This window comes from Ornithorhynchus anatinus, chromosome 16, assembly GCF_004115215.2.
Source record: "Ornithorhynchus anatinus isolate Pmale09 chromosome 16, mOrnAna1.pri.v4, whole genome shotgun sequence".
In the NCBI taxonomy this organism is placed as follows: Eukaryota; Metazoa; Chordata; class Mammalia; order Monotremata; family Ornithorhynchidae; genus Ornithorhynchus; species Ornithorhynchus anatinus.
Window position 1 is genome coordinate 34,912,311 of NC_041743.1, and position 24,650 is coordinate 34,936,960.

General features: G+C 52.9%; 2 protein-coding genes across 7 annotated transcripts in view; one reads left to right on the top strand and one right to left on the bottom strand.

Annotated features, from left to right (window-relative positions):
• Positions 1–1,633: 1,633 nt before the first annotated feature.
• Positions 1,634–18,473, top strand: ACTR1A (actin related protein 1A). The gene is made up of 11 exons (XM_029080826.2): positions 1,634–1,771; positions 9,962–10,026; positions 10,384–10,459; positions 10,868–10,993; positions 11,276–11,400; positions 12,550–12,766; positions 15,472–15,564; positions 16,314–16,488; positions 16,839–16,900; positions 18,071–18,111; positions 18,306–18,473. The coding sequence occupies exons 1-11, from the start codon at positions 1,658–1,660 to the stop codon at positions 18,406–18,408; spliced, it is 1,197 nt and encodes a 398-aa protein (XP_028936659.1). The 5' UTR covers positions 1,634–1,657; the 3' UTR covers positions 18,409–18,473.
• Positions 18,474–22,545: 4,072 nt separating this feature from the next.
• The window catches only part of MFSD13A (major facilitator superfamily domain containing 13A), a 33,586-nt gene continuing 31,481 nt past the window's right edge, over positions 22,546–24,650 (bottom strand). For all 6 annotated transcript variants that reach the window (XM_029081181.2, XM_029081182.2, XM_029081185.2 and 3 more), the window contains exon 10: positions 22,546–24,429. In XM_029081181.2, the coding sequence (XP_028937014.1) occupies positions 24,167–24,429 (263 nt within the window). In that variant the 3' untranslated portion in view covers positions 22,546–24,166. The remainder of the gene's footprint in view (positions 24,430–24,650) is intronic.

A 24,650-nucleotide genomic window follows, 5' to 3' on the forward strand; every position in this document is an offset into this window, starting at 1 on the left:
CTCTGACTCCTAAGCCTATACTCTTTCCCCTGAGCCACGCTGCTTCTTAGGGTATTTGTTAAGCGCTTACTAGTGCCAAGCACTGTTCTAAGCACTGGGATAGATGCAAGGTAATCAAGTTGGACACAGTCCCTGTCCACATGTCTCAGTTCTCATTTACAGATGAGGCAACTGAGGCACAGAGGAGTGGTGACTTACCCAAGGTCACACAGCAGACAAGTGGCGGGGTCAGGATTAGAACCCACGACCTCTGGCTCCCAAGGCCATGCTGCTTCACTCCAGGATGCTCATTACATTTCGAGCATTGCCAGCAGCACTTAGGAGAGACGCCGTCTCCAAGAAGCACGTGCTCCAGGCAGAATCTGTCATCGGTGTTGGCAATTACTGCGTCGGGCGTCTCAGCATCCTGGTGTTTCAAGAATAAAAATGTCTCTTTCGCCTCATAAAGAAGTGTGTAGATGTTACGATGACTTTTCATTGTACCTCACATCTAAAAAAGACTCGGGGAAATTAAGTCAGGCCCAAGAGAAAGTTGATTTATCACAAGCTAGCCAAAGAAGTTATGGTCTTGGACCCTAAGGGCAGAGTCGAAGGGGCAGAGAGAAGCAGCGTGGCTCAGTGGAAAGAGCCCGAGTCAGAGGTCATGGGTTCGAATCCCACCTCTGCCACTTAATAATAAATAATAATGTTGGTATTTGTTAAGCACTTACTAGGTGCAGAGCATTGTTCTAAGCACTGGGGGAGGTACGGGGTAATCAGGTTGTCCCAGAGTTAATCCCCATTTTCCAGACGAGGTCACTGAGGCCCAGAGAAGTGAAGTGACTCGCCCACAGTCACCCAGCTGTCGAGAAGCGGCGTGGCTCAGTGGAAAGAGCCCGGGCTGGGGAGTCTAAAGTCATGGGTTCGAATTCCTCTCTGCCACTTAATAATAAGAATGTTGGTATTTGTTAAGCACTTACTCTGTGCAGAGCACTGTTCTAAGCGCTGGGGGAGGTAAAGGGTCATCAGGCTGCCCCACGTGAGGCTCACAGTTAATCCCCATTTTCCAGATGAGGTAACTGAGGCCCAGAGAAGTTTAGTGACTCGCCCACAGTCACACGGCTGACAAGTGGCAGAGTCGGGATTCGAACCCATGACCTCTGGCTGCCCAGCCCGGCCTCTTTCCACTGAGCCGCGCTGCTTCTCGACAGCTGGGTGACTGTGGGCCAGTCACTTCACTTCTCGGGGCCTCAGTGACCTCCTCTGGAAAATGGGGGTGAAGCCCGGGAGCCTCACGTGGGACAACCTGCTGACCCTGCACCTCCCCCAGCGTTTAGAACGGTGCTCTGCACCTAGTAAGCGCTTCACAAAAACTCACATTATTATTACTCAATAAACACGATCGATTTACGGGCTGATTTCCACCAGTCCCGGAGCTGAGGCCACCCACAAAGGAGCCACCACTCTTCCCCCCACCCCACGCCCTCTTGCCTACATCTCCCAGCGTGCTTCGCGGCCGCCAGCGTCACCCCCGACATGCGCAGAGCCGCGTTCGACCCTGCAGCAAAGGGAGCGGGAGCGCCGACGTGCCGCACGGCCCTCTGGGGGATGTAGTCCTCTGAGGGCGGGGAGGCGCCCACCCCCCCCCCGCTGCCTGATTCCGGAGAGCGGACTGCGCATGCGCAACGGCCGCCACAGCCGAGCGGGCCGGCAGTTCCTTCCTCGGGAGGAGACCCCCCCCACCATGGAGTCCTACGATGTGATCGCCAACCAGCCCGTCGTCATCGACAATGTAAGTCCCGAGTCCCCCGCGCCCGAGGGGCCTTTCCCGTCCCTGTGGGGGGCCTCCTACACGTAGGGACCCGGCCGCCCCGGGCCGTTCTTTGTCACCGGCCTGTCAGGCCGGGCCGGGGCCATTGCCGCCGCGGAAGCCGCCCGGCCGCCCCGCGGGCGAGGGCTGCGCCTCCGGGGGCCTGGGCCTTCGGGCCCTCGAACCGCTCCCTTCGGCGACCCGCTCCCGCCCCCTCCGTGCGGTCCGGAGGAGCCCATTGGCTCCCGCGGCCGTCCTTTTCCTCCGGCCGCCTCTCGGCGCCGATTGGCCAACCGGCCCGTCAGTCGAGCCGGCCGCCCTATGGGCTCCGTCCTGGGGGGCGGGACGGGCCGGAGGAGCGCGGCGATTGGCTCCGGGGGCTGTCAGTTGGCGCGAACTCCCGCCCCCGGATGGGGCAGGGCCGAGGGCTGATTGGTCCTGGAGGCCGTCGGTCATCGAGTCGGTCGATCCCGCCCCTGGGTGGGGCAGACGTGGCCCCGGTCCTGTAATAATGATAATAATAATAATGATAATAATAATGGCATTTTTGTTAAGCCCTTACTATGTGCCGAGCCCTGTTCTAAACGCTGGGGGAAATACAAGCTAGAGGAGCAGCGTGGCTCAGTGGAAAGAGCCCGGGCTTGGGAGTCAGAGGTCATGGGTTCGAATCCCGACCCTGCCACTCGGCAGCTGGGTGACTTCACGTCTCTGTGCCTCAGTTACCTCATCTGTAAAATGGGATTAAGACTGTGAGCCCCACGTGGGACAACCCGATGACCCTGTAATAATCATGTTGGTATTTGTTAAGCGCTCACTATGTGCAGAGCACTGTTCTAAGCGCTGGGGGAGAGACAGGGTCATCGGGTTGTCCCACGTCGGGCCCACAGTCTTCATTCCCATTTTCCAGATGAGGGGACTGAGGCACAGAGAAGTGAAGCGACTTGCCCAAGGTCACACAGCTGACAAGTGGTGGAGCCAGGATTATATTAATAACGTTGGTATTTGTTAAGCGCTTACTAAGTGCAGAGCACTGTTCTAAGCGCTGGGGTAGATACAGGGTCATCAGGTTTACTCCCAAGCCTGTGCTCTTTCCACTGAGCCACGCTGCTTCTCTAATGTTTCTGCGATTATTATTGTTAGTAATAATAATAATAATGATGTGGGTGTTTGTTACTCTGTGTGGAGCACTGTTCTCAGCACTGGGGGAGATACAGGACCATCAGGTTGTCCCATGTGGGGCTCACAGTCTTCATCCCCATTTTACAGACGAGGTCACGGAGGCACCGAGAAGTTGTGACTTGCCCAGATATTACATTCCTTCATTCAGTAATATTTATTGAGCACTTACTATGTGCAGAGTGCTGGACTGAGCGCTTGGAATGGATAATTTAGCAACACATGGGAGCCAGCAGATTTGGATCCCTTTTCTGCCCTTAACTGTAGTAATCAGTGGGTTTAGGCATCAGAGGTCATGGGTTCTAATCCCAGCTCCGCCACCTGACAGCTGTGTGGCTTTGGGCAAGTCACTTCACTGTGCCTCAGTGACCTCATCTGCAAAAGGGGGATGAAGACTGTAGCCTCACGTGGGATAACCTGATTACCCTGTATCTACCCCAGCGCTTAGAACAGTGCTCGGCACATAGTAAGCACTTAACAAATAGCAACATTATTATTAATAAATACTATAGATTCCTCTTATTCCCACTGTATGTACCCAACCTCTATCTCCTCCATTATATGGTGAGATCCTTGGCAGGAACTATGCCCTCTACTCAATCAGTGGTATTTATTGATCACTTACTATTTGCTGAGCACTGTACTAAGCGCTTGGGACACCGTGATACAACACAACAGTCACGTTCCCTACCCTCAGTGAGTTTAGAGTGTACAGTCTACTTAGACTGTACATTCCCAAGCATCTAGTTCAAGATTCTGCTTACAGTAGGTGTTGAATGAATACTGATAATAACACTCAGTATTAGCACTCAATAAAGTAACAAAATAACACTTTGTAATAACACTTAAAGTAAGTAAGATCTTAGCCATAAGGTAGAACAGATGACAGGTGCCTTCTTCATCCTCTTTCCTGCCATGTGATATGTCCAGAGAAGCAGCGTGGCTCAGTGGAAAGAGCATGGGCTTTGGAGTCAGAGGTCATGAGTTCGAATCCCAGCTCTGCCGCTTGTCAGCTGTGTGGCTGTGGGCAAGTCACTTAACTTCTCTGTGCCTCAGTTACCTCATCTGTAAAATGGGGATTAAGACTGTGAGCCCCACGTGGGACAACCTGATTCCCCTGTGTCTACCCCAGCGCTTAGAACAGTGCTCTGCACATAGTAAACGCTTAACAAATACCAACATTTTTTTTTTTTTAGTCTTATCCTCCCAAAGGCCTCTCTTACTGCCCTATTTCCTCCTTTCCGAGCAATCCCTACCAGGTCGCCCTAGGTAGGTCCTCGGTGGGGCATGTTGATTGGCTAAAATTTTGTTTTTGCTAGCCTTTCCATCTCCATTTTCAGAATAAGCGCTTACTATGGGTCAATCACTGTGTTAAGTGCTGGGGTAAGTATAAGATAATCAGGTTCCACATGGGACTCCCTGTCTACGTAGGAGGGAGAAGAGGTATTGAATCCCCATTTTACAGATGAAGGAACTGAGCCCCAGAGAAATTAAATGTCTTGCCCAAGGTCACAGAGCAGACAGTCGGCAAAGATGGGGTTAGAACCCAAATCCTCTGACTCCTTGGGCATTTAAGGTTGGGGGCGATAAACTTTATGAGAAAATTCAAGTTCTGTTTTGGCTACCTAAGAGACATCTTGCCATTGATAAAACTGCAGCTAGGAATGAAAGAAGATCGGGGTGGGGAGGGGAAGAGAAAACACAGTTCAGCTGCAGTGGGTGGGACCACTGACCTGTCTGCGCTTTCCCTATCCTCCACTCCCTATCCCTATCCTCAACTCGGGGAACCTATATGCTTTCATCTGTCTCCTGCTTTTCCAACCTTTTTATAAAGGACTTTAGAAATAGCAATTAGCAAATGGATCTTCTTGGCTGGCAACTGTCTCCCTTTCCATCAGCAGTGTCAGGGAGCAGAAGAGATTGGTGTGTCTCCGTTTAAACGTCCCACTTCCTCCCCCTCCATTTATTGGATTGTTCTCAATCCCATCTTCTGCCCTTTTCTTTCTTCACCTTGCTCCCTCTTGTAAATAGTGACACCCTTCGAATTTCCATTTCCCCGTCCACCCATTCTAGGCAGCCATAATAAATTCCAGGCACCCTTCGGCGCAGAGGCACAATGTCAGTTTGGAAGCTAAACGTCCTGTCTTCTGACTTTTTGCTCAGGAGATATTTCCATCACAGCACTAATGATCCTGCCAGAGATGAAAACTGGGAATTATTTTGTTATTTCCTTCCAGAACACTGGGCTGAAAACATGCCACCTCATTAGGTTTGGGACTTCATTTTTAAAATCACAAACGGATTTCTTTGGGTTCCCAGGCAGCTATTTTTAGCTCTGATCTCAGGAGAAAGGGAAGAAAGATCCAAATAATTGAGCTAAATGGCTATTATGAGATGGGTCTTATTCTTTGACGGGATTCACAGCCGAGTTGTGACTTACAGTGACACTGCATTCTTATTCTTGGGCGCCAAAGAGAGCACTAGAGAAAGGAAAGGATGATGGGAAGGGAAAAACCATGAATTAGTTTACCTGAATCACAGGTGGAAACAGAGCTCCTGGTTAAAGTTGAAAGGTTTCTTTTTGGTAGAGGGAGAACCGAATCAATGCCCTTGACTCTTGGCTGACATGCGAATCCAGAGCCCAGAATCCCTAAGAGACTGAGAACTCGAAGGTTACAGCTCTGCCATAAAATGATTAGGACTTCGATCTTTTGTAGAGCTATTTTATGACTTTGAACACAGATGCAGATAGACTTAACTGCCTTGTATTTTCAGACTTTCATAAATAAGTAGGGCCCTCTTTACTCTCCGGTTGTTGAGTCATTTAATCATCTCTGAGTCTTTTTAGGGACACTAGACTCAAATGTAGTGTTTTTTTCCTCTTATAATAATAATGTTGGTATTTGTTAAGTGCTTACTATGTGCAGGGCACTGTTCTAAGCGCTGGGGTAGATAGAGGGTAATCAGGTTGTCCCGCGTGAGGCTCAGTCTGAATTCCCATTTTACGGATGAGGTAACTGAGGCACAGAGAAGTAGAGTGACTTGCCCGCAGTCGCACAGCTGACAAGAGGCAGAGCTGCGATTCGAACCCATGACCTCTGACTCCCAAGCCTGGGCTCTTTCCACTGAGCCACGCTGCTTCCCTACTAACATCGCATGTAGTGTGAAATTCATGATGCAGTATGAATTGGTGCTGCTGCTGCAGATCTAAACTCATGTTCAGAAAATCAGCACGAAAGGGACGTGGCTTATGATTTAGAATCTTTAGGAGGTAAAACGTTCGTTCATTCATTCAATCATATTTATTGAGTGCTTACTGTGTGCAGAGCACTGTACTAAGCACTTGGAAAGTACAATTCAGTAACAGAGACAATCCGTGCCCACAATGGGCTCAGTCAATGGATTAATATTATTATTAATATTTGGAGTCAGAAGGACCTGGGTTCTAATCTCAGCACTACTAGTATTCTTTATGGTATTGGTTAAGACTTACTATGTGCCGGGCGCTGTACTAAGCGCTCGGGTAGATACAAGCAAATTAGGTTGGACACGGTCCCTGTCCCACATAGGGCTCACGGTCTTAACCCCATTTTACAGATGAGGTAACTGAGGCACAGAGGTTAAGTGACTGATAAGTGGTGGATCCGGGATGAGAACCCAAGTTTCTTCTGACTTCCAGGCCCGTGCTTTACCCACTAGGCCTCGCTGTTTCTCCTCCCCAAATAGTCTGGGATTTGGGTGCCCAAATCAAAATAATATGGCTTAGTGAAAAGACCCCGGGCCTTGGGAGTCAGAAGGATCTGGGTTCTAATCCCAGCTGTGCCACCTGGCTGCTGTGTGACTTTGGGAAAGTCACTTAACTTCTCTATTGCCTCAGTTACTTCATCCGTAAAATAGGGATTCAGTTCTTCTCCCTACTACTTAGACTGTGAGCCCCATGTGGGAGAGGCCCTGTGTCCATTCTCATTACCTCATTATCCTGTATCTACCCCAGCGCCCAGTACCATGCTTGGCACACGGTAAGCGCTCAACAGATACCAAGACAAATAAAGAAAACATTTCTCAACCGAAACGGTCCCTCCTTGGAGGCCATCGCTGGTGCCAGATGCCAGTTATTCTGTGTGTGCAAATATTTAATGAGCACCCTTTTTGAATGAGCCAGCTGCACTGCATGTATTTTTGTTTGGTTCTTGCCATGGCGACTGACAAAGAGAGTGGCGGCTCATTTGCCAGGTACACGGTTCCTAATTGTAAATTACTGTTAAGGAAATTGGCATAACCCTTTTGAATGCTCTAGTGGTTTGGCTGGAGAAGGGAGGTTGTGGACCAGGCAAGGAAACACAGAGAAGAGGTGCCGGGCCACCTCTCCGGCCCTAGTCCTGCTCTGCCTCTGGTCTGCCCAGAAAGCCACCGTACCGGGCCATGAGGCTACAACAAGCCGGGTCTGGTCCCACCTCGGGCATCATTAACACCGTCTGCAGTTTAGCTCCCAAGCCCGGCTCCACCTCATTCCCACTGATGAGGTAAGACGCTAAGAGACTAAGTGCAGGATTCAGGGCTCGGCTGCCAGTTCCCCAGTACCTCAGAGGCCCAATGAGTCAGGATATTCCCGAGCTGGTGTTTCCAGAAGTCCAGGATGTCACTATGAAATTGGCCGTCAGCCTTGGCGAAGCAGCCACGCTGTAAAGTCAAGTGTCTGAACCCAAGGAACCTGCTGAGTTTTAATAATAATCATTAATAATAATAATTACAGTATTTGTTAAGCGCTCACTAAGTGCTGAACACTGTTCTAAGCACTGGGGTAGATACAAGGTAATCAGATTGTCCTACGTGGGGCTCACGGTCTTAATCCCCATTTTACAGATGAGGTTACTGAGGCACAGAGAAGCTAAGTGGCTTGCCCTAGGTCACCCAGCGGAAAAGTGGCGGAGCCGGGATTAGAACCCATGTCCTCTTACTCCCAAGCCCGTGCTCCTTCCACTAAGCCACGCTGCTTCTGAAAACACAAGTTTTCTTTGTGGAGGGGATAAGGGAACAAGACGCCTCAGCCTGGCTCTCTTCAAGAGATTCTGTTACCGATTTGTACATTCCAAGCGCTTAGTACAGTGCTATGCACATAGTAAGCGCTCAGTAAATACTATTGAATGAATGAAGAGCCCCCACCATCTCAGCCTACATCGATGGAAACCATAATACCCGGGAGGGGATGTCTCGCTCAAATCCAACAGCTGTCCCAGGGTTACTTCTTTCTCCCTTTCCCTTTCCATCTCTCCATCTCTCTGCACCGTTTTCCAGGAGATCCAACGGGTTTGTTTCTGCCCACCCAGAGGGATGAATGGTCCCAAGAACCAGAAGTCAGCCAGGTTCCCATAATTACCGATACAGAGGTCCAGTCTCACTTGAGTAGCACGCATAAGGATCCTTTGGCCCCTTTGGCAACGGAGCAAGCTGGAAATGCAAACCTTTTGACTCTTGCCCTCCTTCTCCTGCCCTTCCCACAGACACACATGTTCACCTCCTCCTCCTCTGGCAGTCTGACTGTTCTAATGTCCAGTTTCAAACATTGTATTTTTCCTTCTGGAAAATTAAGCTTTCGCCCTCTTCTGGGGATGTGGTTTCCAAACTCCTTGTCTTTAGCGGCTGAGGTTCTCCCCATTTCTCTTCCCGCTTCCTTTAGCTTCAATCTTTGCTCCTCTTCCTCCAGGGTAGGAAGGATCCAAGGCGTATTAGTTTCATCCTGCAGCAGAAGGGGGAGAGAAGCCAAGAGAAGCCTGGATCCCTTTCCCTCTGGTGCCACTGGGAAGCCCTCAATGTCAGGGCAGCAACTGACTATTTCCTTATGCCCAGGGTGCTGCCCGAGGGTGCCAGGATTGGAGGGGCTGGAGACTGAGGGTGGCAGGGAAGCACAGGATGGTCACAGTTCTCCTACCGACGAGAGACGATCTTTAAATCAGTGCCACTTCTCAGGCAGTTGGGCAGGGCTGAGTTGGCATCTCTCCTCCGAAGCAACCGTTATTGAGACCAGTGGTCATATCAGTCAAATGTTAAAATCAAACCGAGCCCGGAGACTGTAAGCTCATCATGGGCAGGGAACATTTCTGCTAATTCTATTGTACGGTGATCTCCCAAGCACTGAATTCAGTGCTCTCTGCACATAGTAAGCGCTCAGTAGATACCATACCCATAGATTGATCGACCAGAGCAACAAGCTGCAGCCTCTATTTACCACTGGGACAGATCCTTATTCGCTGTGCGGGCTTTCTGGCCCCAGCCCACTTGGGGAGCTTTCTCCGGCCGCAGCTGGGCTAAGAAGACGGATGAGGGTAGGTCCCGTAGCCATTCAGGGCCAGCGGAGAGCGACGGCGGCTTAGAGAAGAAGCTGTCTCTCTCACAAGGTCTTTCTGAGCAGAATACGGGAGGAGCAGGAATCGGCTGTTGGTTGAAGAGTCCCAGTGTCTGCTCCAAGATCGTAGGTCTCGGTTAGGGGGCTGGATGTTGGGTAGAGAGGGAGCGATGGCTGTTTGACCGTGTATGTTGGGTTTATCTCCGATATATCACGAGACGTTTGAAAGTTGAATTTCGGCGTTAGCCCTCGTTGTTTTAATACAAATAAAACCTCCTCCTATATCAAGCCTGAGAGTTTGTGGATCGAAAGTAAAGCAAACCGTCCACACGAGGGCTGGCCTGGTTTGTCTGGGCCTGTGGGAGTGGCCACCTGCCATCAGGGCCTGTAGATCAACAGGTGGGTCTCAAGGCAGGATGCGGCAGCAGAATGTAAATTTCCCCATAATCCCCAGTTCTGTTTTACTCCCCCAAGGGCTCCGCACACAGTAAGTGTTCAGTAAATACCACTGATTGATTGATTTTCCCGTAGATGAGTTTCTGGATGTTATAACTGAACTCTGCTGCTTTGGATTTCCTTGGGCACTCTCCAACCTCCCCACACCTCCCATTTCTTCTCTACAAAGTTCTGACTTACCTCTGTTCTCCCCACAGGGCTCAGGCGTAATTAAAGCTGGTTTTGCAGGTGATCAGATCCCCAAATACTGCTTTCCAAACTAGTAAGTAACAGGAGTCTGGGTATGGGTTAGCCTTGGGCCTGCTGTGATGGCAACCGCTCCCGAGCAGACCTTTTTAGAGGAGTTAAATTTTTCAAACAGTGGAGCTCCCACATTGGAAGCTGGGAGGGAGGAAGGGAGAGAATTGCAGATACGCTTGGATGGTACTGGTGTTGAGGCAATCAAATTGCCACGTTCTAACCATCAGTAAGGAACGGGGTTATTCCTCTGAGAGCTGTGGGGGAGGTTTCAAAACCCCAAACTCGAGATTCAGAGTCGAAAAACAGGAAGGTGTGTTTCTCGGTTGTACTGACATCATCTAATGTGTAACGTGCCACCATTGTCTCCGATCTTCTGCAGTGTGGGCAGACCGAAGCACGTCCGCGTCATGGCCGGAGCGCTGGAAGGAGACATTTTCATTGGCCCCAAAGCTGAGGTAACCTCCAGTAATCTAGTCAAGCTTCTCAGGGCTGTTCCATCTCCCCGCTCCTCCTTTCCCTCCCTCCCAACCCTGCTTATCTCAGCAGATGGGCACAACCACAGCTGCCCCCTAAGCCAAAGAGCAAGTTTCCTTCAACATATCCCATCCAATCCACTCCCCCTACACCCCAGATATCCATATCCAGGGACTCCGAGATTCCCTCCTTGAGACCCCCCGGCCTCCGGTATTAAGAGAGCTGTAGGAATATGGATTCTCCCCGGTTGGATCGCTGATAGGCTGTGACAAGGAAGGAGCTGGGATGCTGGGGAGTTCCGTTTCCTTTCACTGTAAAATGGGGACAGTAATATGCTCCACCTCCACAGGGGCACTTGGAGGTTCAGTTACCACTCTCACTCTCTTTAGGAGCACCGGGGGCTACTCTCAATCCGCTACCCCATGGAGCATGGCATCGTGAAGGACTGGAATGACATGGAGCGCATCTGGCAGTACGTCTATTCCAAAGACCAGCTGCAAACTTTTTCAGAAGAGGTGAGGGCCCCTCGCATGGTTTTGGAGCCCAAGAGGAGGTGAACAGAGGTGGGCTCCCATAGCCCTGAGGTCCTCTCCCATTCATCATCCCCGAGACTTGAAATCCACAGGGCCCAACAGATTCCAGATTCAATTAGTTCCTTCTCAGTTCCCATGGAGCCAAGAGCCCCTGAAATCTGGGGAGGGGGCAGCATCCTCCTGGCCCCGTAACCTGGGTTGGAAATGGCAAGAGGCAAACCTCAGGTGACGACTGATGCCGGGATGGGGCTGATGTTTTGTCAGCATCCCGTGCTCCTGACGGAAGCTCCTCTGAACCCACGGAAAAACCGAGAGCGTGCCGCCGAAGTTTTCTTCGAGACCTTCAACGTCCCAGCCCTCTTTATCTCCATGCAAGCTGTGCTCAGCCTGTGAGTAGTCCCTTCTGCTTAGGCAGATTGTCCTAAGGACTTTTCCTTCCTGTCAGCTGTAAGGATCAGAGATCAGGTTTACCAACTCTATTACAGGGTACTTTCCCAAGCGCTCTGTACAGTGCTCTGCACACAGTAAGCAGTCAACTGCATTTGTCAAGCAGTTATTGCATGTGGAGCACTGTACTGAGCACTTGAGGGAGTACAACATGACAGTACAACAGACACATTCCCTGCCCCAAGCTCTCATTAAAAATCGTGATTTGCTCCTGGGCATCCTCACACAAAAGTAGGTATTTTCTCCCGCGAATTTGCGTGCCCTTCCGACAACACTCTCCGCTGTCAAGCACCAGTGTATTTTGAGCCCTTACTGGAGGCAGTGTACTGTATTAAATGCCTGGGGAACAGGCAGAAGAAATGAACAGGCAGAAGAAATGCGATACCCGGTCACTGCCCTTGGGAGCAGTGTTTGGCTGTCATTACTGAATATCACCTAATAGCCACTCTGTGGACTGTGCTATACTAGGTGCGGGGGGAACAATCCTGCCCTGCCCTAGAGTTTATCATCTAACGAAGGAGAAAGGAGACCCAAATCGACAAAATTCCATAATTCATTCCCCCATTAGATTGTAAACTCCTTGAAGACGGGGATCACGCCTCTCACCTCCATCGTAGTCTCCCAAGGGCTTATCGATCAGTCAATCGGTGCCATTTATTGAGTGCTTACCATGTGCAGAGTACTTACCAAGCATTTGGTACACAGAAGGTTCTCTTTAGATGTTCTTGATTGACTGAGAGTGAGAAAAAAATCAGTGATAATAAACACAAGGGAATAAGTACCCAATAAACAGGGCTGCAGTGGCTGAGGGGAGGATGTGACTGGGAAGGTGAAGACATCCATCAGGGAGCGCTTCCTAGAGGAGGTGACCTTTTAGGACGGCTTAGCAAGAGTGAGGGATGTGGCTTGGCAAAGCTAAAGAAGGGGGTGATTCCAGGCATGGGGGAACAGCCTGAGGCCAGGGGTCAGAGGTGGGAGAGTAAAGTGCATGGGACCGGAGAAGGGGCTGAGGGTCCGCCATGTTTCCCAGGGTGAAGAAAGGGGCACAGGCAGGTGGGACCATGTGATCACTAGGGTGCTCTCTCCTTCAGTTATGCAACGGGCAGGACCACGGGAGTGGTGCTGGACTCTGGGGATGGCGTCACCCATGCGGTGCCCATCTACGAGGGCTTCGCCATGCCCCACTCGATCATGCGCATAGACATCGCCGGCCGGGACGTCTCCCGCTTCCTCCGACTCTACCTGCGCAAGGAGGGCTATGACTTCCACTCGTCCTCAGAGTTTGAGATTGTCAAAACCATCAAAGAGGTAAGTAGGCACCCCCAGGGTGGAAGGGACCCTGGGGATTCTCCTCAGGGGAGTCAGGGGCAGAAGACTGTCCCTAGGGCTCTTCTCAGAGTGCTCACCTGCATCCCGAAAGGCATTTTGGACTGTAGAGAAGGGAAACTGGGAGGCCCATCAGGAGTACCTGAGGATGAAAAGCAGCGAGGCCTAATGGAAAAAGCAACAGGTCTGCGAGTCAGAGGACCCAGGTCCTAATTCTGGCTCCTCCGCTTGCCTCCTGTGTGACCTTAAGCAAGTCACTTGATGCCTCTGTGCCTCCGATTTCTTAACTGTAAAATGGGTATGAAATACTTGTTCTCCCTCTTAGACTTGAGTCCCATCTAGGCCAGGAGCTATGTCTGACCTGATTATCTTGTGTCTACCCCAGTGCTTGTACAGGGTTTGGCACACAGTAAGTGCACTGAAAACTACTACTACTATTATTTCCCTTTACACTAGCACCAGCAGGTCAAACCAGCCCCTGTGTTTATTTCACCCTGGGAGAGAATCCCTGAGAATGGGTCTGTGGGTTCTCCTGGGGATTCCCCTAGCCTAAATTATCACATAGCCAGTTCTATACTCATCTGGGATGGGCGGTTTCTAATCTAGTTAGCTTGTTTGTACCCCAGAGTTTAGCACAGTGTTTGGCACTAAGCATGCACTTAATAAATACCATAAATATTGTTCTTATTAGCTCCCAATTCCCCCCGAAGGTTAGCGGAGGATGGTTTTGGGAGCAGGAAAAAGAAACAATGATTCATTCTGGGTCAGATTTTTTCTGCCCCCGTCACCTCAGGGCCAGGAAGGAAGTGGGGCGGGGGGGGACCCTGACCAACTCACAGACAATGGCAGTAGTGCCACTATGCATGTGGGAACGATCATGCACGTACAAGTTTATGCATGCTCACTGGGACATAGGAGCCCCAGAGCAGCCTCAGGGCATCCATGAGTGAGAGAGTCACTGTGCATATATAATTCCCTCTTTTTTTTTTTTTTAATGGTATTTGTTAACTAAAGCACTGGAGTACACGCTGGGTTAGTTACAAGCTAATTAGGTTGGACCCAGCCTGGATCCTACATGGGGCTCACTGTCATAATCCCCATTTTACAGATGAGGTAAGGCACAGAGAAGTGAGGTGACGTGCCCAAGGTCACAGAGCAGGCAAGTGGCAGAGGCAGGATTAGAACCCAGGTCCTTTTGTCTCGCAGGCCCCGGGCTCTATCCACTAGGCAATGCTGCCTCTCTTCTTCCCCCTTCCCTTCCTGGGACTCAGGTTGGCCTGCCAGGGACTGGACAAAAGAGACAGCAGTCTTGTGAGAGCTAGGTTTGACTGAGACTCAGTTCGAAGTGGGCGAAGCCCGAGAATTTTGGTGTGTGGCGAATTCTGGAGTGGGATGCCTCCCTCCTTCTTCCTCCTCTTCTTCCTCCTCCCTCCTTCTTCCTCTTCTTCCTCCTCCTCTTCCTCTTCTTCCTCCTCCTTCCTTCTTCCTCTTCTTCCTCCTCCTTCTTCCTCCTCATCCTCTTCCTCCTCCTTCCTTCTTCCTTCTCTTCCTCCTCCTTCCTTCTTCCTCCTCCTTCCTTCTTCCTCCTCTTCTTCTTCCTCCTCCACCTCCTCCTCTTCCTCCTCTTCCTCCTCCTCTTCTTCCTCCTCCTTCCTTCTTCCTCCTCTTCTTCTTCCTCATCCTCTTCTTCCTCCTCCACCTCCTCCTCTTCCTCCTCTTCTTCCTCCTCTTCCTCCTCCTCCTCTTCTTTCTCCTCCTCCTCCTCTTACTCCTCTTTTTCCTCCTCTTCCTCCTCCTCCTCCTCCTCTTCCTCCTGCAGACCCAAGGTCCCCAATAGCCGGACTGTAGTGTGCCCTCTGGTGGGGAAAGCGTGGCTTGCACACCGCTGCCTGCCCCTCACTGGGCTCAGGAAGGCCTTGGAAGCAGGAGGGGAGTGGCTTCTCCCTGGACAATACTCCCGCTGCTTCCGCTCGCTTCACAATTCTGCACAGGAAGGGAAGGGGACTTCTCTGTGGCTGGGCTTCTGAGAGCGGAGGAAGCCCAGGGCCTGAGCCCGTTCACCAGGCCTAAGTACAAAAAAAAGGATTTAATAATAATAATAATAATAATAATAATGTTGGTATTTAAGCGCTTACTATGTGCAGAGCACTGTTCTAAGCGCTGGGGTAGATACAGGGTAATCAGATTGTCCCACGTGAGGCTCACAGTCTCAATCCCCATTTTACAGAGGAGGTCACTGAGGCCCAGAGAAGTGAAGTGTCTTGCCCACAGTCACACAGCTGACAGGTGGCAGAACTGGGATTCAAACCCACGACCTCTGACTCCCAAGCCCGGGCTCTTTCCACTGAGCCACGCTGCTTCTCTTTCCAAACCCATTTCTGTTGCTACCGTGGTCCTTACAAAGTATGATGTCCTAAGCACTAGAGAACATGTAAATGACTGAAAAGTTCCTGTCCGTAAAAGGCGCTCCAAATCTACCCGCCCCAAATCTTCCGCACCTCCCTCTGCTGGATGCTGCCCAGTGGAGAGAGCTGGGGAACTAGAAAGGTTTCAACTCCTTGTCTGCGTCCTCATCCTTTTTTCCAGGGAGGACTTAAAACCGCTAAGGACTCTAGAGCTTGGGGGGACTTAATGTGGTTTTCATTTTTAATCCAATCTCTCCTCCCCACCCTGTGCTCCTTCTCCAGCGGGCCTGTTACCTGTCCATCAACCCACAGAAAGACGAGACGCTGGAGACGGAGAAGGCGCAGTACTACCTGCCCGACGGCAGCACCATTGAGGTGTGAGGGGAGACCTGCTGGGAGGGTGCCATGTAGGACTCTCCCGCCCCACCCCCAGAGGCCGAAGTGGAAGTCAGCACAAGGCAGTTGCCCGTGACTGGTCACGTCCAAAGCTCGTGTCTCGGGCTGGACTCCTAGAGTGGGGCCGAGGGCCACGGAGTGGCCACTTTGCACAACAGAACGGTGCAGGCTGGGGTCCAGACATGTCTGAATGCTCCCAGGGCAATCCTTGTAGGGGATTTACTGGGGAGGAGGCGGCCGGCAAGAAGCCCACTCAGATGGCCTGGGATATCCTGGTGTTGGCCGCCTCCCCTGTGCAGATCCCGTGCTCCACTCAGGGGGAACAGGTGAGGCCCCAGCCAAGGATGGAGTGATTTGAAAACAGCCACTCCCTTGGAAATTTCCCATAAGGGTCCACTTCCCTGACACATCCCATGGGGCTTCATTCCAGAGGCCTGATTAATGGAATCGTCAACGCAAGCTTCCCACCCCCCTCCCTGGAATGTGGAGGACTAGCTCCAAGGTGCGAGCCCTTCCTCGAAATCCCCTTTGAGAAACCGGCCCAGTCATCCCAGACTAGGCCTGCACACCTAGAAATTTCCTGGTCCAAGTCAGGTAATCAGTATTTCTTATCAGGTTCAGATAGAGAGAAGGCAGCAACCATCCATCAAGTCCCAGCCGTTGGACCCCAATCCCCCTTAGTTGAACAAAAAGAAATCTAGCGGCCTGCTCTCCCTTGGCCTTCTCAGATCGGCCCTTCCCGCTTCCGGGCACCTGAGCTGCTGTTCCGACCGGATCTGATCGGCGAGGAGAGTGAGGGCATCCATGAGGTGCTGGTGTTTGCCATCCAGAAGTCAGACATGGACCTCCGGCGGACACTCTTCTCCAATATTGTGCTCTCGGGAGGCTCCACCCTGTTCAAAGGTCTGTGCTTCCTCCCCACCTCCCTGTCACAGCCTCCATTTCACTTCTTGGGGTCAGAGACCCGGTAGGTAGAGCCCATGTCCAGACTCGGTGGAGCCCTGGGTGCTCACCCGCTCCCTTCCGAATCTCCCCTCTCCCCCCCCCCCCCCCGTACATTCCCTGAGCAAAGATTACCAGTCCTCTGATGGCAGGCCTGGCCCATTTTTGCCAATTTCCCTTCTTCCGGGGAGGCTCCCAGGCCTTTTAAGGACCTCTGCAGTGGGATTCTCAAGAGGTTGGGTGTGCCTCTGCCCTCCTGGGATGGTGGTTAAAGCTAATGCTGGTCACGCCTCTTCTATCCACCGACACAGGTTTTGGTGACCGACTGCTGAGCGAAGTGAAGAAACTGGCTCCCAAGGACGTGAAGATCAGGGTAGGAAAAGCAGGATAATCACGGGTGGGGTGGGGAAGGGGCGGTGGAGACTGTGGCCAGCCCACGTCGGGAAGGGCTCCTTGCTAGGCCCCCAAGACGACCTACCGATTTAGTCCCCTCGCAAAAGCTCCGATCTTGGTTTTCAAGCTTTCCAAACCAGCCGGAGGGCTGAGCTCAGTACAGCGCATCTCGACAAGTGGGCGTTCAGTAAATGATGCTGCTACCGATATTACTTACTACTCTCCCTATTCTGTCCTGAATGGGGTAGTGCCGAGGCTAGAGAGGCAAGGGTAGAGCCAGCCTGGCAGAGGAGACCTTAGCTTCGTTTTTCTCTCCTCACTGCCACCCTGAGAGTCTGGCTGGGCCGGTGAGGGACGGGGCATTTTCTCAGAGGATTTTCCAGTAGAGATTACTGCGTTTGACCAAAACGGCTCCTAGGGCCATGCTATGGGAATTATCCCAGGCAAATAAAATCAATATTTCTGGTGGCACAAACCCGTCTGAATCACCGTCCCTGCCCGATTGACAGATTTCATTTCCGACTTTTCTATCACACCACTACCATGCTCCCTTTCCCTGTCGCTGCCCTGTCTCCAGGGAGAGAAAGCTGAGGAGAGGAGCTCACCAAGATGGTTCTCTACGTAGCGTTTGGGTCTCGGCCCCGTTGACCTCACGCAGTCACTAGCCTTTACCAATCCAGCCATGTTTAAAGCTCTCATTTGGACAGTGAAGGAGCCACTGTCGATCTCTAATGGGAAAAACAGGTAGGCACAGAAACCAACTGAAAAGAACAACCCAGACAGGCACCTAAGAAAACGAATTACAGGAACGCATGAACATTTTGTTTGAAGAGGTACCCGTGTGTTGAATATTTATCAGCCGAGTGCCGCTCAGAAATCTCTAAATGCCATATTGGCTCTGCTCTTTTTCCCCGGGTCACACCCTCAGGGGTTTCTGGGGTCACAATCCGCATTTCACATCCCAGTCCCTGGCTGTGCGAGGGGTGGCTGTTTGTGATATCAGGAGAGACCATCTTACCTCAAGGAGCGACAGATCAAAATCAGGAAAGGGCAGCATGGGCAACTGCTCAAGACCCAAGGGTATCAATGCCAGTCAGGAGGCCCTTAGATGAACACTTTGAACTCGGTTTTCCCTCTGTCCTCTCTTTAGATATCGGCTCCTCAGGAGAGACTGTACTCGACGTGGATTGGGTGAGTGTCCCTGTGGGGGCCGGGAGCTGAAATTAAACTGATCGGAGATGGGAACACGAGGCGTTCGAGGGAGCCAGCGGGCCGATTTCGGCGGGGGGTGTGGGGGTCTCCCCTCGTCCTGACCCAGCTCCCCTGCCTGGGCCCCATAATCCCCTGTAGATGCTCACCCGCCTCTCTGGTTGTCTCATGCCCAGGGGTTCCATCCTGGCATCTCTGGACACCTTTAAGAAGATGTGGGTCTCCAAGAAGGAATACGAGGAAGACGGCGCCCGGTCCATCCACAGGAAAACCTTCTAATGTTTGGACATCTTCACCTCTCTCCGAAGTTAACTCCACTTTCAAACTCGCTTTCCTGAGTCCAAGTGTGTGTGAGGAGTTGCCCCCATTTGCGTGCGTGCGTGAGTGTGTGTGTGCGGGCGCACGCGCGTGTGCCAGCCTGGCCTGGGCGAGACCAGGGCCCGGAGAAAGGACGACCACTTCAGCGAGACGCAAACAATCTGGGCAGGAGGGACTGACCACTAACTCGTTCCCAAGCGGGAGGAGGCCTCGCCCGACCTCCCCAACCCTTGGTTCTTTGGGTCCTTTTCCTTTCTCTGGTTGTGACTGTTTACTGCTGTAGGGAGAGAAGGTGGGGGGCAAACTGAGAAACAGACCCAAGCTCTTCCTTTTCCCCACCCCACACCCCTTCTCCCTGCCCCTCCTCAGTCCGGCCCCAGAGCTGGTCCCGCACGCTTCTCCTCCTCTACTCATCACTGTCTCTTGCTGGCTGCTTGATCGTTGTGGGTTTGGGGTGGGGGAGGGGGAAAGGCCGGGGGGGGGGGGGGGGGGGGGGGGAAGCGGGAAGGTTGGGGGAGGGCGGGGGCATTCTTTTCGTGGTTTCTGATTTGGGAAGGGAAGGGGTGCCAGGGCAGGAAAAGCACATTTGGAGATGTTGTAGAAACACCTGGGTTAGCGGAGGCTTGCAATGGGGAAAGGGCAGGAAGTTTATACCAAGGGCTCAGACGGAGAGCTGCTAGTAGGGAAAAGGGAATGGGAGGAGCTGGCGGTTACAGCCTGACTTTGTAAAACAAGGTCATCACCCCCCCCCCCCCACACACACACACACACGCGCACACATACCACCCCAACCCCACCCCCTTTGGAGTCACGGGATTGACCTGTCAGTCCCTTGACTCTCCCCTGCCTTTTCTGCCCCTCCCCTCGTCTGTGACCCTGCGGGGGGGAAATGCCAGGCCTTGAAGAGAACTGGGGGAAGGAGTGTACGAAGCAGGGATATGGTCAGAACCGATCTTTGAGAAGTGGGTATGGCTGGCAGGCAGGCAGGCTCCCTTGCTGGAAGGGCGGCCCTCTGATAAGAGGTGACTATATTTCTATATTGGTAAGAGTTCAGCGGGAGAGGAATTCCCCTCCAGGGCAATTGGTTTTTATCGCCTTTTGCAAGAGGACAGATTAGCCTTGAGAAGGAAGTTTTATTTATTTAAGAGCCTGTTAACTGGGGCTTCATTGATGGGCCGGTGAGAGATGGCTGGTAAATCCACTGGCCTGAGGTTTCTGGGGATTTTTTGCTAACACTAATGTTTACACCTCCTCTGCTTTGTGCATCCTCCCCCTGCCTCTTTTGTCCTAATCGAGGGTCCACAGGGCCACACCCTGCTAACAATAAACTGATGGAGTACATGGGCATTGAAAGTGATCTGGAGCTGGAGTCTTTGGGTAAGGGCTTGCCACCTATGAGGACCCCTTACCCTCCTTCCTCTGCCCCATGGCAGGGATGGGCAGAGAACTTGCTGCCTGCCCCTTCCTTCCTGACACTCATTTCCCCAGAACACCGATTGCAACTACCTCCTTGCTCCGCTGAGCCTGCCTGGACTGGCTCTGACTACCAGGGGAAGCAACGGCACAGGCCTCTTCACGGGTGCGTGGAGAGCCAAGCACCAAGCTCTTACCCCTCAGCTCTCCAGCTCACACTCAGCTTGGCCCTTGAAGGCTCAGCTGCCAGGCTGATTTCTGCCCTCTAGAGAGTTGCCCAACTCCCCCATAGCTCAGGAGTCGGGGGGTGGGGAGGGGGCGCAAAATCACGGGCCAGTGGGTGGAACAGTATTATTAGCTTGTTTCTGATGGCACGGGGAGTTGCTGCAGGCTCTCAAGAAGAGTTCCTGAGTAGTCGTGATTCAGAATCGGAATAACTTGTACTAGTAAGAGGGACTGATGTGTACCTTGGGTGTGTTTGTGTGTCTGTGGATGGTGGGGCAAGTCAGCTGGTACTAGTCCCTCTGTGGCTTTTCATCTACTTCCCCTCCCACCCTCCCTCACCCAGATTGCTTCTTGGTGCTGTTGATCAGGGCTCAGATATCACCCCTGACCCCCTCTCTCCTGGAGAGAAAAAGCCTTCTGGCTGCTGAGAGACAAAGACCCTGAGTTGTGTTAGTCTGCACCTCGTTAGAGGATCGAGACTGGGCCTCAGGGAACAGGGAAGACTTTCAAGTTCCCACCTCACCGGGCTAAGGGGGCTCTGCCTATCAGCACAGCCCCAGCCTGCTGCTTCAGTCATTATGGGAATTGGGTAGAGGTGACAACTCCTTCAGGTCACCAGAGAAGTGGGGTCAGGGCCCTGTCCCCTCCAAACAAGGGGGCACTGCTGCCCCCCCCCCCCCCCCATCCCCTCAGGGTTAGTTACTTCCAAGGGCTAAGGGAGCTCCCCGTCACAAAACACACACCCATAACCACCTCCCCCCACCCCACTTCTTCCCCAAAACTCTGGAATGATGGCTTCCATGTTAGGAGGGCTCCAGGGAAAGGAAGTGGGATCACGGGACGGACACCAGGTGAGGGAGAAACCATAACAACGTGGTTCTTTGGTTTAGCCCTACGATGGGGGCCGGGGAAGGGGAAAGAAAGGCGACTGAAAGGTCACGGGGCCTGGTTTCGGCTCTAGTCCCTGCCTGGCCAAACTGTCTTCTGTTTTAGTCAGCACTCATCCTCCACCCCAAGGTTGCCATCCTCTGTCTCCTGTAAATTTGCTTATTGTGTAACAAGATCTTGAGCTAGAGGGCTGCCGTGGCTACCTAGAATTTCAAAGGAAACCCAAGATGCCACCGTTCATAATTCAGTTTCCCATACTGCCCAGCTAGCTCCACATCTGACTCCTGCCGGAAGAAAAGTCGGCTGTCCCTGGAATGAGTCCACCGAGCTCCTCGCCCTGATCTACCCAGGCCTCAAGCCCCCTCGTTCCGAAGACGCCAGTTTCCTTTCCTCCACTTGTTGACCAAATGGCCCCCGGCCAGATGTGGGCAGTGGCCGGGATCAGGCCGTCGGTAAAACAGTATAACAGATGCCCTGCACCTTGCTTCTCAACCATCCTGCCTCCGTCTTCTCATCCTGAGCCTGTACCTCACCCAAGCCTCCAAACCATGCTGCCTGGCGATGCTCCCATGTACTTAAATAAAGTTGCTCAAAATACAAGCTCTGTCCATGGTCACCAACTCTGGGGAAGGGACTGGGGGGGGGAGCAGAATTGATTTCACAGAATTGCCGCACCCACTGGACTTCTGACCAAGTGGGAAGAAGCTCTGTTCCCCCACCCAGGCCCACCCGGGGGGACGGGGGGCGGGTTCTGGCACTGGGATAACATCAACCACATACCTCAAAAGCAGCTCCTTGCCCTGTAGGATCCACTAGAGAGCAGTGTTTTCCTGCTGAAATTCCACAACCTCCCACCTGTGTATGGGAAGAATCAAGCAGGGGAAAGTGGGTGGAAGTACAGTGGTTAGAGATGAATCCCTGAAGGTCTTAAATTGCCCTAGGAGGCTAGAGATCCGGAGGGAGAGAAGGGCCTGAAACACACAAGTACTGGGGGGGAGGAGGGGAAGCATAATAATAATGTTGGTATTTGTTAAGCGCTTTCTATGTGCAGACCACTGTTCAAAGCGCTGGGGTAGATACAGGGTAATCAGGTTGTCCCATGTGAGGCTCACAGTTAATCCCCATTTTACAGATGAGGTAACAGGCACAGAGAAGTTAAGTGACTTGCCCACAGTCACACAGCTGACAAGTGGCAGAGCCGGGAATCGAACCCATGACCTCTGACTCCAAAGCCCAGGCTCTTTCCATTGAGCCATGCTGCTTCCCCAAGCATAGCAACAAAGCTCCCCCCCCCCCCCCAATACACACACTCCTCCTCTGTCCTGGCTGGGCAAACAATTGCTTTGTAGGGACTTGACCCCACCATCCCATTGCTCTTCACTGACCCCAAGGCATAACTACCTGGCCACAAGTGTGAGCGCTGCAGTCTATTGATTTGCGCAGTTGCTCACCGCTCTTTCCCACTTAGAAAAGGTTCCCCTTGACAGAATTCGAGCTCCTCTGCAAGCACACCTATGTTCGCACTCGTGTGTGCTCCCTCTCTCAACCTCTATCCACGACCAGCACAACAGGTAGAGTGTCACGATTTTAATCACTCAGTAGGAAATGAGGCCCGACCCAGATCCCCACCAGCAGCCCATGGCCCACAGGCCATCAGAGCAGAAAGATGAGGCAGTATGGCAGTATACACCTGGGACCGAGGCAGTTGTAACCTGAGATGGCGGGGGGGGGGGGGGGGGGGGGGGAGAGGAGAGGACAATGGTCACAGTTAAGGAAGAGCAGGGTGCCTGGAGCCAGCATGGGCTGGGGGTGGGGGGTTTCCTCCCCATATTCAGGCATCCTGCCCAAGGCAGGGGCGGGCATAGTCCCTCGGGGGCTGAGGCCAGGGGGAGACCCACCCTGCCGAGCTGAGGAAGCGGGGGTTAAGACAAGCTGGTAAAGGGGGTTTCCCCAAGATGCTGGCTTTGTGCTTTCTCCCCAGTAAAGGCTCGCCCCTGGCTTGGCTAAATGAGAGAATGTAAACATGAGGAAGGGGGGGGAGGGGGGAGAGGGAAGGTCAAACAGAGCCCCACTCCAGCCCCTCACCACCTTCTAACCCTGGGACGATGAGAAAGAAATGACTTCAAGTCAGACGGGGCCACATGCAAATCTGAAGTAGACTGCGGATCGGGCTGGTGTTTTTTAGCCAAATGTGGCAGAGATCCAGTGTCGGCAGTGTGGCCCCGCGAGAGGCTGGGGAAGCAAGGCCCAGAGCGGGGGTGGGCGAGGCTCCGGTTAACACAGTGAGACTGAGAAGGACACAGGTGGCCTCATCTCCCCCCGACCCCCAAAATGGCCTTCTTACCCCTCACCTCGAGCTCTGCTCCAAATCTCAAATTCAGGGTCACTCTTCCCCAGCTGTGAAGCGGGGAGAGACCCCAGGCTGGGTGGATCAGAAGCTCAGGGGTCCCTAGGAGCAGTTCTAGATGCCCCTTGGCTCAATCAAGATTTGGGATAATCGAGACTCTACTCCCACTGCTCAGGGAGAAGTGGAGGGAGGGACTCGAGGGCTTAGCAGTCCCTTCCTAGACCTGGGCAGAGTCTAGGGGGCTGGGGGCACAGCACCAGGCGGGTGGAGACCCATGCCTGCAAGAGCCAAGAGGGAGGACGTCGGGGCGTCACGCTGCCCCCTCCTCCCCCACGGGCCCCACTACCACCTTGAGTTCCAGTTCATGCTCTTGGATCTCCTCAGGTCCCTCAGCGAGGATCAAAGGGCCCTGTCCTCTTCTGACCCCGCACATACAGTAGGTCCCACAAACCTCTACGAGGGTAGATGGGGCCACAGATGTCTGCGGAGGGAGAGGAGGGGCACCCCATCCCTGGACCCTCTAGGGAGGGAAGCTGGCCTAGAAAACTGGCTCAGGGTCTCCTGCGACCAACAGGACAGGATGGGAGAGTGGCTTCTTTCCCCTCGAGGGAAAAATTCCAGTTTGACAACAAGCACCGCCCACTTCTCTACCCCACAGAGGGTGGGGCGGGTTGAGAGGACTCTGGCCTGAAATGGGCAGTGCCCCTACCCCTTGCCCCGTCCACTCCCCAGCCCCCCAAATACGTAAACTTGAACATTTCACAGTCAGGGACCAAGCTCCGCAGTCTGGCTTCCTCTAGTCCGGTTCTGGTCAGGTCACCGGGACCGCCGCCTTTCCCAGGAACCTCAGACGACCTTAACGTTCTGGGCCCACGGCTGTACCAGACTCTGACGCTGGGCCTTGACCACCTGCAGGCGTTTTCCGTGCAGGGTGAAGCGGGACCACGCGAGGAGCTGCAGCAGGGCACAGGCGATGGGTACGAACACCAAGAGGTAGAAGCAGCCCTGGCGCAGCGAGGGGGCCCAGGTGACATGGGGGACGGGGGGTTCCAGCCAAGGGCGGGCGCTCACTGCGGGGCTCAGGGGATCCCGCTGGAAGAGGTCATAACCTGGAGAGAAAACACAGGACGAGTGGGACTCAGACTCGAGTGGACCCTCTCCACCCCCAAACCGGGTCACCTCAGACCCCCGTAAGCTGACCTCTAGCCCAGGAAAGAGAACACAAGCCCGTTCCTTTTTTAACCACTCTGGAGGGAAAAAAAAACGCACTCATTCTCCCCACTGCCCAGATGAGGTACACCGAGGCACGAAGCCGAATTCATTCAGGTGA

Excerpts from the sequence above, each read along its gene's own strand:
- ACTR1A (XM_029080826.2), top strand. The coding sequence starts at position 1,658 with ATGCGCAACGGCCGCCACAGCCGAGCGGGCCGGCAGTTCCTTCCTCGG. Across the intron at positions 10,994-11,275 it reads TGCAAACTTTTTCAGAAGAG|CATCCCGTGCTCCTGACGGA; the intron begins GTGAGGGCCCCT and ends ATGTTTTGTCAG. Across the intron at positions 16,901-18,070 it reads CCAAGGACGTGAAGATCAGG|ATATCGGCTCCTCAGGAGAG; the intron begins GTAGGAAAAGCA and ends TCCTCTCTTTAG.